Raw genomic sequence first — 15,901 nt, 5'->3', positions numbered from 1 at the left:
TAGAATGGTCATTGTCTGAATTTTCCAGCTGGGTAACTGAAGGCTGGTGTCCAGAAGGTCCATATTTTAGAGCCTCTTCTGCATTTACTGATAATCAGGAGAGAATCTTCCTGTTTACCAAACTCTCCTTCCCTTCATCTTAACCCGTATTAGTCAGTTTCAGCAAGATTCATCCCAGCAGAAGACAAAACACTGATTAAGTAGGATACATCAGACTCCCCACTCACTCTCTTCTAGTCTTGATTCCTGTTTAGTCCAGTTTATTCCCTCCTTGACTGTTCAGATGAACGAGAAGAAACATCAAAAGAACCAGAGTCAGTCAGGTAAGAAAAGGGGCCACCTGGGCACTTGATTTTGATTGTGAAGTGAAATACACACAAACACAGAAAAGTTCGTATCTAACATTTATGAATAAATTATGAACTCTCTATAACCACCACACACTGGGTACTTCTAAAGAAAGACTTTCTAGAAATCCAAAGTCTTATTAAATGCAAAACTGGCCACTGCTCCTTTCCTCCTCTCCACCTGGTGTGAGAGCTGCGTGTCAGACCTTGGAGCTTCCGGATTCATACAACCTAGGGGTCAAGGTCAGCGTTCCCCGCAATAGCTGACCTCTTCTTCCACGCTGGGCTCTGCTCTCCGTAACAAATTTCCCAGAGGCTGTTTCGCCCCTGACCTCGTAACCCACGTTAGTAATTAGGGCGCGAGTGAGGATTCGGGTGGCCCCTGGGTGACAGCCAGTAAGATTCTTAGCCTTCCTGGTTCGGGAAAGGGAAAGAATTCGGGAGGGGTAGGATTTTTTTTTTCCCGGTAGGATAGGTGGGGAAAAGACCGCTGCCTGTGTGTCCCTCTTTTGGACTAAGGTGTCTCTGTTGCTCCATAAATAAAACGTCTCACTGCCTTCTGCGAGCGCTATAAAGGCGGCGGAACGGCTGTCCCGGGGGCATTCCGGGCCGGACTTGAGCCGAAGCAGGTGAGATCGTCGCTGAAGATGCAGCGCACCCCACCCCGCCCTGGCTTAACTCCCGGGGAGGCATCGCTGGTTGGGGATGGGACTAGTGGAGGGGGGTGGGGTGACACAGAGCCGCCGGGCAGGGGACAGTACAGCCTTCTTTCTGAGAAGCTGAGTGCGAGAAGGAAGCTAGGAAAACAGGCCGAGGGGTGAGACCTGCTCACCCGCCCAAAGTTCTGTCCCCGGAAGAGCGCGCCCGGCTGCTGGAATTTGCCTGCAGCGCGCGCGCAGCCTCGGGACCCGGGGAGCATGAACTGAGGGTTCCACGCCCGGCCCCGGGGGTTGTGCTTCTTTCCCAGGGCGCGCCTGGCGCTGCGCCCTGGGTCGGGTGCGGGGAGAGAGGGATGTTCACAGGGTCCCCCTTCCTGCCCCCTGCGCGCCGCGAGCCCCAGCCCGGGTTTGGGGAGATTTCAGGACGCGGACAGCGCCCTGGCTGCCCATCTGAGGGGACTGGGTCGGGCTCCCGCCGCCCCCCAGCGCCGGGCTCACTCTCTTATTAAAGTCCGGTTGCGCCAGGCGGCAGGTGCAGGCTCGGAACCCAGAGGTCCTCAGGGCCCCCTGCAGGCTGGAGGTGCGCGCCCGGGGGCTGCGGGCCCGGGCGCAGAGGGCGGCAGCGCGCGGACCAGGGTCTCGGGGATCGGCTCCAACAGGTGGGGCCGGCCGGGGGCGGCTAACGGGCGGTCTTCACCTCCTCTTCTCTTCCCTCGTTCCATCTCCTCCCTCCTCGTCGTCCTCCGCCTCGCAGGTCATGGCAGCGCCGGGCGGCAGGTTGGAGCCGCCGCCGCTCCCCGAGTACAGCTGCAGCTACGTGGTGTCGCGGCCGGTCTACAGCGAGCTCGCCTTCCAGCAGCAGTACGAGCGGCGCCTGCAGGAGCGCAAGACGCTGCGGGAGAGCCTGGCCAAGGGCTGCAGGTAGCAGCCGCGGCGGGCGGGGCGCGGGGCTCAGTGAAGCCGGGAATCCGGGCGCGCCGACCCGCGGGCGTGCCCGGCGGCGGAGTGTGGGATGCTGCGCCGCCCTGCAGGGTCGACCCGGCTTCGGTCAGCTCACGGACTCTGGCCTTCCCGGTGGGAGAGTGGCTCTATCATTCTCGGCCCGAATCGACCCTAGTCTCGGAAACTCATCTTTGGAGAGGGTGTGTTCGGGGAGCCGCATCTCCTTTTCCTCTCTTGAGGGCACCTGGAGTGCGCCTTGGGGTACGGAGGGTCCCCACGGCCTTCTCGTGAAGGCTAGGCTGAGGAGAGTGGGAGAGCAAGGTGCTCGATTACAGAGAGGTGATGGGTAACCCGTCACCTGACCAAGAATCCTTGAAAGCCCCAAACTCATCTAGGACGGATGCCACTCAGAGACACGAAGTGAAGGCGAGAACACGGAGCGCGTTGTGCTCCAAGCTGTCCACTGTCAGGCAGTAGGGCCCCCCGAGAAGAACCTGCATCAATCTCTAAACCCAAACGGGACACCCGTAAGTAGATATCACAAACAAAAAGGGAACTATCAGCTGCTGCTAGATTTTCTTTCTGTTAAAAAACCTTTTATTATAAAACATTTCAAACACATTCAAAAGTAGGCATAGTAGTGTAATGAACCCGCCCATGTTTTTACCCATCACCCAGCTTCAAATATGATCACCTCAAAGTTAATCTTGTTTCACCACATACTTGCCCCGCTCGACTTTTTTTTTTTAACGTAAGTCCCATATGGTGTTTCTTTTTGTTTTTTTATTTTGTCTGTATATATCTTTAGGGACTTAAAAAATACAACCACAATTCCATTATCACACTCAAAAATTTTAAAATTCCTTAATATAAAAAATTAAGTCCAAAATTTCAAATTGTCTCATAAATATAATTTTTAAAATAATTTATTTGAATCAGGAGTCAAATAGTGTTCACCTACTTTTAATACGTTTCTTCTTTTACCTATAGGTTGTTGAATTTTAAAAACTGGATAGCAAGGTGCAGCAAGATATAGATTCATCATGTAAAGGGTTGTAAAAACTGGCTCCAAGCTCCTATTGCCAAAATATACAGAGTTTGTTTATGTTTCTTGAAAGAAAAAGAGAAGAAGAAGAAAGTGCCTGGGTTAGAAGTCCAAAAATTAATCTCCATTTACAGACCCTACATTGATCAATCTGGGGCTGGACCAGAAAATGGGTTCTTGCTTAGGGATATTTTCTCAGAGGATTAAGAAGGTGGGAGAGGGGAGGGAACACTTAATCCTGTGTTTTCTAGTACAGTGCATTTAAAAGGGTAAATAGAGTTCTTGGCAAAGACATGGTAAGCACTTCACTGTTAGTATTTTCCATGCAATTCCTATCCTTTTTTCTAAATAGTTAGAAACATTAGCAGAGTTCAGTTCAAAACTTTGTGATTTGCAGTGGGCTGTGATGGAGATTGGATTGGAAGTCCAGTTTTCTTGCCTTTTGACAGTTGTTCAAGAAAGAGAACACTTGGTGTGCTGAAGACTCTCCTGCCCATCTTGGACTGGCTCCCCAAATACCGGATCAAGGAATGGCTGCTTAGTGATACCATTTCGGGATTTAGTACTGGGCTAGTGGGGACACTGCAAGGTAAGATGGTGGTGGACTAGCTCCCAAATTATGGAGAACTGCAGTCTCCAGCAGCCGTTCCTAACTCTCCCCTCGCTCTCATGGGTCTGCAACAAAGGCTTGCTCACCCTCCACAGCCTTCATCTTTCCTCCAGAGTCTGCCCCTTAGTGGTGAGATTCCCCTGTTTCTCCTCTTCCTTGGAGTTCTCTTCCGGGGAAGCCCTGCTGCTTCTTTAGCTGCATGGCTCCAACTAGAGCCCTATCACCTAAGCAGCAGCTTCCCAATTTTCCCTGATCAGAACTCACAGTAAGAAATCTGCATTACATCATGATCTATACACACATATCTCAAGTTTTGTGAAATAATATTTACCCTCACTACAGGTGATACACTCTGCTATTTTCTATTCTGTCCTATTCTATTCTGCTTATATTTTTTAAATGATGATTGTAGGCCGTTAAATTATTTTACATTGCATACATGGTCTTGACCTGCAGTTTGAAACTGACTTAAGGGAAAGGGAAGGACGTATTTTAGCCTGGACTACACGTAAGTGGCTTTTTCTCCCCTTACCTCCCCCTCCCCTTTTTAAATCCATCCCCGTATTTTAATCTTTTGGCAAAATGTCCCAACACAGGACATTTTTTAAACTGCCTTTATGCCACATTTCCATGAACATCTTGGAAATCTATTGCATGGCTGGTGCATAGCAGTATGGGCATTCTCCTTTGTCCTCCACCCCCATCGTCTTGCTTCTGCCCTTGCCTCAACTCTACAAAGCTTCTGGACCATGAAAACAGAAATCTCATTTATTTATTATCATTTTATGGAGTATCTAGTAGGTGCCAGGCACTAGGTATTCTGACATGAATAAGATGCACCACCTGCTTTCAAGGAGCTCATAGTCCAGTGAGGAGATAGTCCAGTGAGGAGATAGATAACAGTTCAATGGAAGGACCAACTGTATAGCAGGGGTAACATTGCTTGGGAAGGGAGTGCACACAGGGGCACTCAACCCAGCCTTCGGAGACTGGGAATGGCTTCCTAGAGGAGGAGTCATCAGAGCTGTTTCCCTGAAGGGTAAGTCTCAGTTTGCCAAGTGATGGGAAGTAGGGTGGGGTAGAAATGTGTGTAGAGAGATGACTTGGAAATGGACTATTTCAGAAGTTAGTAATAGAGGTTGAGCAATGCCATGAGACAAAATTTGCCTATAGAGCTCTCAGCATTATTCAGATCAGGCCAGGGAGATTCCCACAGAGAAGGAAGATGTTCTGTGGCCCCAGTGCAGAGCCACAGCCTGGCCAACCATGTTTTCAATCACAAAGGTGGGTGGGGCGGTGCGGTTCATACGTTAAATGATGCCAAGTGCCCTGTACACAGTGGACTTTAATAGCTGTGACATGGTAACGCCCTGTGGCTCCTGGGGGACAGGAACTGTCTAATTCATATTTGTTTAGCCAGTGCCTAGCATGAGACTGGCACAAAATAGGTGGCCCTGTAAACCTTTACTAAAGAGGACTGAATTGCATTCCTGATAATGAATCATCTTTATGTATGAAAAATGGTGTTTCAAGCTATATCCCCCAAGTGTTCATAGACAAGTATCTTATAAGAATTAACTTTAGTTTTAGTTTCGTTTATTAAGCATCCTGTCCAAGGTCATGGAGCTGGTAAGTTGTGGAGCTGGGATTTGAACCCAGAGTCTAATTCCTAGGATCTTAATTTATAAACGATGCAGTTCCTCACTTTATGACTGATACGCTTTCCAGAAACATTATCTCTATGAAGTTATCTTTGTAAGGTGAATTTCTGGGAGGTGAACGTGGTTCGTTCGTATGTTCATTCATCATTCATCATCATTCATTCATCGAATAACATATGTAGGCCAGCCATGGGGATTCAGTGGTTTACTGACAGGCATGGGTGGGTACTGACCTCACGGAGCTCATTTTAAGTGGGAGACAGAGGAATTAAATAAATAAGCAGATAAATAGAAAAATAATTACAGATTGTGATATCTGTTATGGTGGATTAAATAGGCTTGAATAGGGATTAATTTGGGGATGGAGTGTTTATTTTAGTTAGAGTGGTCAAGGAAGGCTTCCTGAGGGCGTGAAATTTAATCAGGGTCAGGAGGATGGGAAGGAGACAGCCGTGTAAGGAGCAGAAAGAAGGGTTGTACCAGGCAAAGGTGCAAAGTCCCTGAGGTCAAAAAGAGCATAGTATTTTCAAGGGAGGAACGGGAAGAATTCCAGTGTGGGTGGAGGAGGGGGCGGGCTGGGGGGAGTGAACAGGAGGAGATAAGGTTAGACAGGGCCAGGACTAAGATGCGTAAATGAGTTACTCTCTGGGGGCCTTCTTCAATAATGCGCCCCAGGCACTTCGCTTGCTCGCTTGCCTCTCCCAAGTCCCAGCCCTGAGGATAGATGGTTCGGCTTGAAGCCAATCAAGCAGGAGATTAGAGAGAGCTGCAGAGATCTGAAATAAATATATACATTGCTTGGCTGCACCCGAGATTGAACCGGCGCCCCCTGCATTGGAAGTGAGAAGTCTTAACCACTGTACCACCAGGGAAGTCCCCTGAAATGTATTTTGGAGCAGGAATCACGGGTAATATACCGATGGATTGGGACTGGCTGAGGACCAGGACTGGGATGGAAAACCAAGCATTTCCTTTTGGACATGCCACATTTGAGACGCCAAATATGGAGTTGGAGATACTAGAAGTGGGAAGGTCATTGGAGAGGTCTGGGCTAGACATAAAAGTCCAGAAAGCATCACTTTAGAGGTGATATTTAAAGGAGTGGGAATGCCTGAAACTACCTAGGGAGAAAGGGCAGATGGGGAGGAGAATGGAGCTGGAGTACTTAAAGGTTGGGGAGTTGAGGAGGGGCCACAAAGAAACATGAGGAGGTTGGGCTCAGGAAGTTAGAGAAAAAGAACAGTCTGAGGAATGTGGGGTCAGAAGCCAAGAGAGGAGTTGTTTTCTTTTCTTTCTTTCTTTCCTTTTTTTTTAAGGATAGAGGGGTCTGTAGTATGGAATGCTCTTGGTGATGGAACACAGACAATACTTTTAAGAAGGTTTGCTGTGAAGCAGAGTAGAGAAATGGCTGTAAGCAGAGGCATAAAAGGCAAAGATAGAGTGATGGGAGGATATATTTTTCTTTTAATATAGGAGGTACTAGAACACAGATGTGACCCAGTGGACCATGAGATCTGTGGTCCATGAGGTAGAGGAGAAACAACTAGAAGTGACAAGAAGGAGCAAGTGTAGATCGGTTCAAGGATAGAAGTGGGAGGGCTGCTCCTTAAAGATAGGTGGGATATTTTCCCTCCATTTTCAAAGGAGAAAAGACAGACAAAACTGTGCAGATGCAGAGAGATTGGAAATTTTGGTAAAAAGCCAACAGGCATCTCATGGAGTCCATGTTTTGGTTGAAGTCTAGGATTCATCTCTAAACAGTGTCTGTATAGAGAAGGGGGATGGGAAGTTTGAGGGAAGTAGGGGAAGTCTGAGTAGCTATCTGGGGGTGAGGAAAAGCACACTTCCTGAGGAAATGAAATTGGATGGCCAGGCAGTGTGGAGTTCCCATCTGGGGCTTGTGATCATGAAATTTATGTGAAACTGGCCAGCCCAAATGTAGAGAACTTTAGTTCAGTTATCCAGCTGCTTGGATCCTGGCATGGAATAGGGTGATGCTTGGGTTTGGCCAGACTGGGGCTTTACCAGAGAAGACAGGGGAAGGAGAGAGAGAGTGAAGCCAGGAAGTTCAGAGTACTTGTGAAAATTCTATGGACAAGGAGGCAAGTGAATATGAGAGGCTGCCAAGGATAGTGGATCCGTTCATGGATTAGAAGCCTCCTGAGGACAAAGAAATGTTGCAGTAAGGATTTTGGAGTAGGTGAGCAGGGAGGCTAGGTGGCTGTAGGTGGAGAGCAGGAGGCTCAACGTTGAGATCTCAGAGGTGGCGCTGCAGTTTCTAGGGATGGCAAGGTCCACGCTATAACCAATATAACCACTGGCTGGGCAGCTGAGGGGTAGGGAAAAACTCATCGGAGTTACTGAGAAGCCAGAAATGCTAAGGATCATGAAATCTTTTTTACTTTTATTATTAACAGAAAGTTCCCACTAGGCAGCAAGAAATCAATGCAGCCCTTTTAGTGCTTTTTTTTTTTTTTTTTGCGGTACTCGGGCCTCTCACTGCTGCGGCCTCTCCCGTCGCAGAGCACAGGCTCCGGATGCGCAGGCCCAGCGGCCACGGCTCACGGGCCCAGCCTCTCCGCGGCACGTGGGATCCTCCCAGACCGGGGCACGAACCCGCGTCTCCTGCATCAGCAGGCGGATTCTCAACCACTGTGCCACCAGGGAAGCCCCCTAGTGCTATTTTTAATCGTACCTATGGGGAACCTGCTCTCTACTTTCTATGGATACTTTTGCCTTCTAGATGCTTCCGAATGTTTGCTAGCACCTTTATCAATATGTGCCACCATCCTACATAGGAAGGGTGCCAACACAAGAGATTCCATAGTTTAAATCAATGGCTTAGATTTCTTTACAAATTATGTAATTTCAAAATTGTTGTACCAAATTCCCTTATAATATGCTTACAGTATATCTGAGTAGCAGTTGTCCTGAAATAGGATACTTTGTGAAAACTGAAAAAGCCCCCATTTTCCAGGCCTGTAAGGACTGCAGAGCCCAGTTTAGGCAAGTGGAAGTTTGAGAAAGACTTGAAAATAATACATAGACTTGAAAAAAATACAAATACTTGGAAAAAACACTCTCAACAGCTGCGCCACCAGGGAAGCCCTCTTTTATTTTTTAATATTTAAAAAAAAATTTTTTTTTTTTTTGCTTTTGTTTTTGCTCCTTCTTTTCTTGTCTTCCCTTTGTGGCCTCACCTTTCTACTCTATGCTCTTGGGATGACTGTTTATTGCAATTCCTTGTTGTAATTTATATATGAAAACATTTGCATCAGTAATACAGATTCTTCTAGAATGAAAACTCTCTAAGGGCAGAGACTTTGTTTTGTCCACTCCCATATTCCCCCAAACCTAGAACAGTGCCTGGCACATGGAGGGTACATAATCAATAGTTGCTGAATGAATGAATGTTTATTGTGGGAAACTAGAAAATACATATAAGGAACATGAAAAAAATACCTCTTCAACAAATGAGAAGTCTCCTTTGATCCTAGCATATAGATAACCCACTAAACCCATATTTTAGTAAATATCCTACTAGACACATAAATGCACATCCACGTAAAGGTATAAAGAAATGTGTGAGAACGGTAAGCACTAAATTCAGGATAGTGGTTAATTCCTGAGGGTGGAGGGAGGAAAGACGATGTGAATGAGAAAGACTATATAGAGAGTTTCAACTGTACTGGCAATAATTTACTTCTTAAGCTAGAGGGTGGGTACATGGGTGTTTATTATATTATAGTCTTTGCATACCTGAATTCTGTTAAATCTTTTCATATTTTTAAATGCTTACAACAAACACGTTTACTTTAACAAAAGTGGAAGCATGCATACTGATCACTACTTTGTGGGTTTTTTTTTTTTTTTTGGCCGCTCTGCTCACTTGTGGGATCTTAGTTCCCTGACCAGGGATTGAACCTGGGCCATGGCAGTGAAAGTGCCAAGTCCTAACCACTGGACCACCAGGGAATTCCCTGATCACTATTTTGAATCCTGCCTTTTCTCACTTATTTCTTATATGCACTTTATTGTACTAGAGATAGGTAAATTATTAGTAGTAAATTATTTCTATGCAGCACATCAACTTCATTTCATAGAATTACAGTATAATTTAGTTAACCACTTCCCTGTTTTGAAACATTCATTCAATAAATAATTTGGGGCACTCAGAGGCTAAGATATTTAGGTTGTTGCCACTTTTTTTTTTTTACTGTTATAAATGTAATCCTTTATTAATGACCCAAAGGTCAAAGGGCTTGGTTTTCTCTCACTGTGAGTGAGTAAAATGTAGGGAGGTAATAGAGAGTAAGATGTGCTGACTACCTAAGAAGCATTTAATCAAAAAAAACCCACAGGAGAAGGAAAGGGCTATGGACTGAATGTTTGTGTTCCTCCAAAATTCTTATCTTGAAGCCTTAATCCCCATTGTGATAATATTTGGAGGTGGGAGCCTTTGGGAAGTAATCAGGTAGAGTCCCCTTATAAAAAGAGGAAGAGGCCAGAGCTCACTCTCTCTGTGCCATGTGAGGATACAACAAGAAGGCAGCCATCTGCAAACCAGAAAGAGGGCCCTCACCAGACACTGAAACTGCTGGTACTTTGATCCTGAAGCTCTCAGTCTTCAGAACCGTGAGAAATAGATGTTTGTTGTTTAAGGCAAAAAACAAACAAAAAGCCAACACATTATTGTCTTCCACTGCCATGTACACAGAAAGGTTGAGATTTCTCCATACAGTGTGACATTCATGGACCCAGAAGCCACTTGGGATAGCCTAGCGAAGGTGTTGATCTCCTCAGTGGAGAGCCTATGCTATGTACAAAGGTCAGATTTTTTCTTTGTTTGGATCTAACTTCTGTTCCCCCACAAGAAAGGAGAAAGGGCAGGCAACAATGACTGTGTTCCTCACAGCACTGAAACACTGAATTCAGACAAACCCAGCCTGAGCCTTTGAACTGAATTGATCAAGTTTTTTTTTTTTTTTTTTTTTTTTTTGTGGTACATGGGCCTCTCACTGTTGTGGGCTCTCCGATGGCGGAGCACAGGCTCCGGACGCGCAGGCTCAGTGGCCATGGCTCACGGGCCCAGCCGCTCCGCAGCATGTGGGATCTTCCCGGACCGGGGCACGAACCCGCGTCCCCCGCATCGGTAGGCGGACTCTCAACCACTGCGCCACCAGGGAAGCCCTTGATCAAGTTTTTAATCAACAACTGACTTGACTTTCTTTTTCCACTCACCTGATGATTGAGCTACTAATCAGTTGAGTCAGCTCCTTTGAGCAGGTGATACGTGAGCTGCAATCATTATCCCAGCTGATTTGAATCATGTTCTGCATCCTAGCGTAGTAAGGAAATCACTCAGAATGAGCTGTAAGTTGAAGAGATCTATGAAAAGGCCTTTCTCTGTACCGTAGACATAAAGCATAACTTTTGTTTCTGAATTTGATCATTTTGGATGTACTTTCAGGCATGGCGTATGCTCTACTAGCTGCTGTTCCTGTTGGATATGGTCTCTACTCTGCTTTTTTTCCTATCCTGACATACTTTATCTTCGGAACATCAAGACACATCTCAGTTGGTAATTATAAGCATATACAATTCTATTTGTTCACATTTAACGTGTTTGGGCTATATTATGTGTGTTCTGCTTCCATATCTTTGTTAATGTTTTCTAGGGAGATGGGGCATCAGTGCTTTACCCGCTTTTCCTATTCAATGATGCAATGGTTCTTAAGTGTAAAGTGTAAGCTTTACACTTAATCCCCTTTTTTTTAATGAAGAGGAGAAAATTGAAAGATTATTAAAAAATTGTAGTCTACCTTCAAATCTTAGCATGTTTTGCTTTTCAAAAATGTAATACATTTGACTCTATATTTAGAAAGTGTTCTAAAATTAAAAATGACAAGGGAAAAAAAATCTTCAAGAGGTCTTCAAACCTGCTGTTTTACTAGATTAACTTAGCTTTTACTAAATTATGTTCATCAAATACATATTCATTGTCTTATTAAAGAGCATACTTATTTTAAGTCACTAATATTGGAAGACTGGCAAAATCGTGCCACAACAATTTAGAAACTGAGCTTGGCTGTCCTTCTTGGTATGGCCCAAAATAGATTTATTTCCTGAACTTCCTAAAATTTGAATTTTCTTCTGCTAAAATGTTCTAGTAAATGAGTGTTTTAATGCTATTTTGCAACGTTGACATTTACACTTGAGATAACTTTTCGCCTACATCCATCTGCTGGCTAGACATGTGTACCTGGGCAATCCTTTTGAAACAAATGCAGCCATCTACTACTATATCCCCAGCCCATATCCTTATCCTTCGTTGTATTTCCCCCAGTGTCTGGCATATTGCCTTGTCTATAAAAGGAGATCAGAATGAGGTTATTGACTAAAATAACTTTCTCACCTGGGAGAGTAGATCGGTATCAAATGCATGGCGAGGTGAGGAACACAGAAGCTGATTTGTTTCTCTTTGGTGTTCTATACATTTAGACACTCCGGGTTACTGGATTTTGGTACTGAGCCCTCCCAGCTGTTAAAGCCTTCCATGATCAAAGGATAGGATCATCATCATCATGGATAAAAACATCAGTAGTGAATGGAGCAGCTGCTGAAAGAAAAGTACTTTTGAAACGTAGAATCTTACAGACTGGCATTTGATATGAAAAAATTTGTCTTGGAAAGAGAAAAAGAGAAACTCTATACTCTCTTTGCTATTTCTTTAACCTAATTTTGATCAGGTGATATTGATCAAGGTCCTTATCTCCACAGAGATCAGGACGTTGGATGCTCTAGGAAATGAACTTACCTGTAATAAAAATAAGATGGAACAAGTAATGGCTCAGCCAGTATGCCATTTCTGCCAGGAAACCTTTCTTGACAACTCCTCCCTCCACCCCCCATGTCCCACCCATATACGTGAAGATCACACACAGATAGGTTAGACACCCTTCCTGTGTGCTTACAAAGCAGTCTGAAAGCTGTATTACAATGACCCACCTACATGTCTCTCTTGCTCATTTCTGGGTCATGAATGCATTGAAGCATCTACTTTTTAGCTTTTTTTTGTGAACAAACAGTATTTTCCCAATCACAGCTAATTACTTCACACATCTTTCTAATCCTATGTAGACATGTTGAGCCTAAACATTTGCAATTAATAATAATAATTTTTTAAAGTTTTTTTATGGAGGTATAGTTGATTTACAAGTGATTAATAATTATTGGTTGATAAGAGACTTTTTTCCCCCCAGGACCTTTCCCAGTGGTCAGTTTAATGGTGGGATCTGTTGTTCTGAGCATGGCCCCCGACGAACACTTTCTCATGTCCAGCAGTAATGGAACTACACTGAATACCACCATGATAGACTCTGCAGCTAGAGACGCAGCAAGAGTATTGATTGCGAGCACCCTTACTCTTTTGGTTGGAATCATACAGGTAATGGGCTTACAAGGAATATACAGATTGGCATGATTTGTATTTGAAAGAATTAACTGTAGAGCATGTGGACTTAAAGATTCATTTAAAAGCAAAACAAATCAATTTACCGACCCCTCAAAGTTATTTTTAAGTTATATTGTTTTAGGTCAGATGCTAAAATAATCAGCAAGCCCCCACTTATTAAGGCTCACTTAATCATCAAAGTCAGAGACAGAAAAAAAAAAAAAAAAAGGCAGAAGAACATGTGTGATTCAAATGAGACTAAGAGAAGGGAAATGTGCCAGAACCCATAAAGAGAAAAAAAATGTTCTGTTGAGCAGAGCCATGGAAACTGCAAGTCACAGAAATAAGCTACATGAATTTTTCTTTTCTTATTACATATCTAGAAATACTTAATGTTCGTACTACACATGGTTTTCAAATTTTAGAGTGGTGGAGGAGAGAGGGCATTAAGAAATTCAGATTTCTTTCCTACAAGTATTTTTGTGTTATCGGCAGGCTACCAGAGTTTTAATTGGTGTTAAGTTTAATTCATTAATAGTTCAAAAGGGTTGATCCTTCTCCCAGGCAAACATTTAATTTTTCCATCCTTCTTCTTGTTCTAGCTGATATTTGGAGGTTTGCAGATTGGATTCCTTGTGAGGTACCTGGCAGATCCTTTGGTTGGTGGATTCACAACAGCTGCTGCCTTCCAAGTGTTGGTCTCACAGCTAAAGATTGTCCTCAATGTTTCAACCAAAAACTATAATGGAATTCTCTCCATTATCTATGTAAGTGCTGCTTCTTAATCCAGGGATGGCTCACTTTTCCTCTTGAACTTGAGTCTGGAGAGTGTACGTTCCTCCATGCCATACTTTGGGAGTCACTGAACACATTCTTCTCTGAAAGAAGCAGTAGAATCAGGGGTAACATTGAAAAAGGCAGATTTTGTAAAACATTGTTCTCAGTTGATCAAAATAGTTTCAGAAGTATCATTGCTCTTAAAAATATTAACGAAAACAAAGTGCCACAGTGAAGACTGGCCTGGGAGGCAGCAGACTTGAACCCCATTCTCAATTTTGCCTCTGCTAAGCTAAGTGACCTTGGACACATGGTGTAGGACAGTGGCTGAAAGCTCAGTTTGGATGAATGAGATTCATATCCTGACCCTATTGTTTATTATTTGCACTATTACATGAGCAAATCACCATGCCTCAGCTTCCTTCTCCATAAAATGGAATTGGTAGTAATATCTACCAATTAAGTTAAATAAGGATATATGAGAAGCACTTGGCCTAGGGGCTGGCATATAACAAGTTCTCAAAAAAAAAAGTGTTATTTTGAAATTATTATTTCACATCTCAAGGCTTCTTTTCTGTTTTATTTATAAAGTGAAATGATTGGAAATGTACCTCTAAAGCCCTTTTTAACTGTGAGAGTCCATAAAATGCATAATGTAAATGTCTCAGCAATTATAGACGAAGAGGAACATTAGATTCAGAGATGATTCAACATGCAAAAGAGATGCAAAAGAAGGATGTAGATCACACTAATTAGATTTGAAAAAGTTCTTGGATCTAAATGTATGTTCTATATAAAGCATGTTATCAACGCTTGAAAAATGGTGGTAATAGTAACATGATCTCACCCTAGCTTGGGGAGAATGATACAAGGCAAATACAATGTGCCAGCGTTAAGAATGAGTTTGAGTCCTTTAATGACCCATGTATTAGCTTCTAAAATGATGTAAGGCCATGCATACATATCTAAAAATTAGTGAGGTGGACAGGAATTTGCTCAGGTTCACAGCAGTGCCATAATCCCACATTACTCTGTCCATTCAACAGACATACCGAGTGCCTATTCCAGGCCAGATACTGTGCTAGGCAGTGGGACTAGGTAGAGGAGCCAGTTTAACATAGTGATTAAGATCATAGACTTTGGGCTTCCCTGGTGGCGCAATGGTTGAGAGTCTGCCTGCCGATGCAGGGGACATGGGTTCGTGCCCCGGTCCGGGAAGATCCCACATGCCGCGGAGCGGCTGGGCCCGTGAGCCATGGCCGCTGAGCCTGCGCGTCCGGAGCCTGTGCTCCACAACGGGCGAGGCCACAACAGTGAGAGGCCCGCGTACCGCAAAAAAAAAAAAAAAAAAAAAAAGATCATAGACTTTGAACTTCAATAGACTTGAGTTGAAGTCTTGGTTCCACCACCTATGACACATGTGATTCTGGTCATGTCATATTTAACTTTTCTAAGCCTCAGTGTTCTCAGCTGTAAAATGGGAGTAATGAGAGTAGCTGCTTGTTAGCATTCTGAGGATTAAAAATGAAAATTTGTGTAAAGCACTTAGTACAATACCAGGCTCATAGTAACAATCCAGTTCATTATTGTTATTTTCATTATCATGACGATCAGACCTCATGGAACTTACTGTTCACTTCCCAAGGACCCAGCGTATTAGCAGATGTTTTTTCATTCATCATTATTTCTGTCACTGTTGATTTTTTTCCTACTAAGACCTTGGTTTGCTTTGAGACCTTCTGACTACCTTTTTCTGAGAGGCTGTCTCACTTTTGCAGTCCCTACACACCATTTTTTTTTTTTGCTTTCCTACTTTCTCTATCAACTGTTCATTCATTTATTCCTTCATTGTCATTCATTCATCTTTTCAATAAGTATTTATTGAAACCTGCCATGTGCCAGGCACTGTTCACTCCCTGTACAAAGCCACTTACTCCTGAATCCACCAAGACACTCCGACTGAGTGTGCTCGCCTCCTCGTGTGAACATTGCTAGGCCTGCATCCTCACAGATCACAGGAGGCCTAGGCCGTTGGGTGACCTGGGTCCTTGGCCACTGCTGGACTTCCACACACAGGGGACAGAAATAGTCCTTCTGGTCTCCTAGGACTATGTTTAAGATGAAGCTTGCTACAAATAACCCCACTTTCAACAGAGACCAAAGTAACCAGGAAACACTAGAACAAGGTCAAAAATAGTTTTTAAACTATTATGTGACTTATGTCCTGTTGAACATTATTCTTGAAGCCTCAGGTTAGAATGTGTTACAGAATTCTGCAAGCAATTCCTCCCAGGCCAGCCAAGTTGGATAAAGATACTTCAATCATTCTTGTGTGAGGATGAATATAAGCTTGCTCCTCTGGAAAAAAAAAAAAAGAATCAGCAGGTCTGGAAATAATTGCATAAGG

The 15,901-nt window shown here is 44.0% G+C and overlaps 1 protein-coding gene and 1 non-coding gene across 2 annotated transcripts in view; one reads left to right on the top strand and one right to left on the bottom strand.

Annotated features, from left to right (window-relative positions):
* Positions 1–1,471: 1,471 nt before the first annotated feature.
* SLC26A4 (solute carrier family 26 member 4) overlaps positions 1,472–15,901 on the top strand; it is a 49,362-nt gene continuing 34,932 nt past the window's right edge. The window contains exons 1-5 of the mRNA XM_060019846.1: positions 1,472–1,927; positions 3,443–3,582; positions 10,735–10,845; positions 12,527–12,711; positions 13,320–13,484. Of these exons, the coding sequence (XP_059875829.1) occupies positions 1,764–1,927; positions 3,443–3,582; positions 10,735–10,845; positions 12,527–12,711; positions 13,320–13,484 (765 nt within the window). The 5' untranslated portion in view covers positions 1,472–1,763. The remainder of the gene's footprint in view (positions 1,928–3,442; positions 3,583–10,734; positions 10,846–12,526; positions 12,712–13,319; positions 13,485–15,901) is intronic.
* On the bottom strand, positions 9,168–9,239 carry TRNAE-UUC (transfer RNA glutamic acid (anticodon UUC)). Its single transcript has one exon. It is a non-coding gene; the product is annotated as a tRNA-Glu (tRNA).

The sequence above is a fragment of the Delphinus delphis genome, chromosome 9, assembly GCF_949987515.2.
Source record: "Delphinus delphis chromosome 9, mDelDel1.2, whole genome shotgun sequence".
Classification (NCBI taxonomy): Eukaryota; Metazoa; Chordata; class Mammalia; order Artiodactyla; family Delphinidae; genus Delphinus; species Delphinus delphis.
This window is presented reverse-complemented; position numbering and strand designations above follow the sequence as displayed.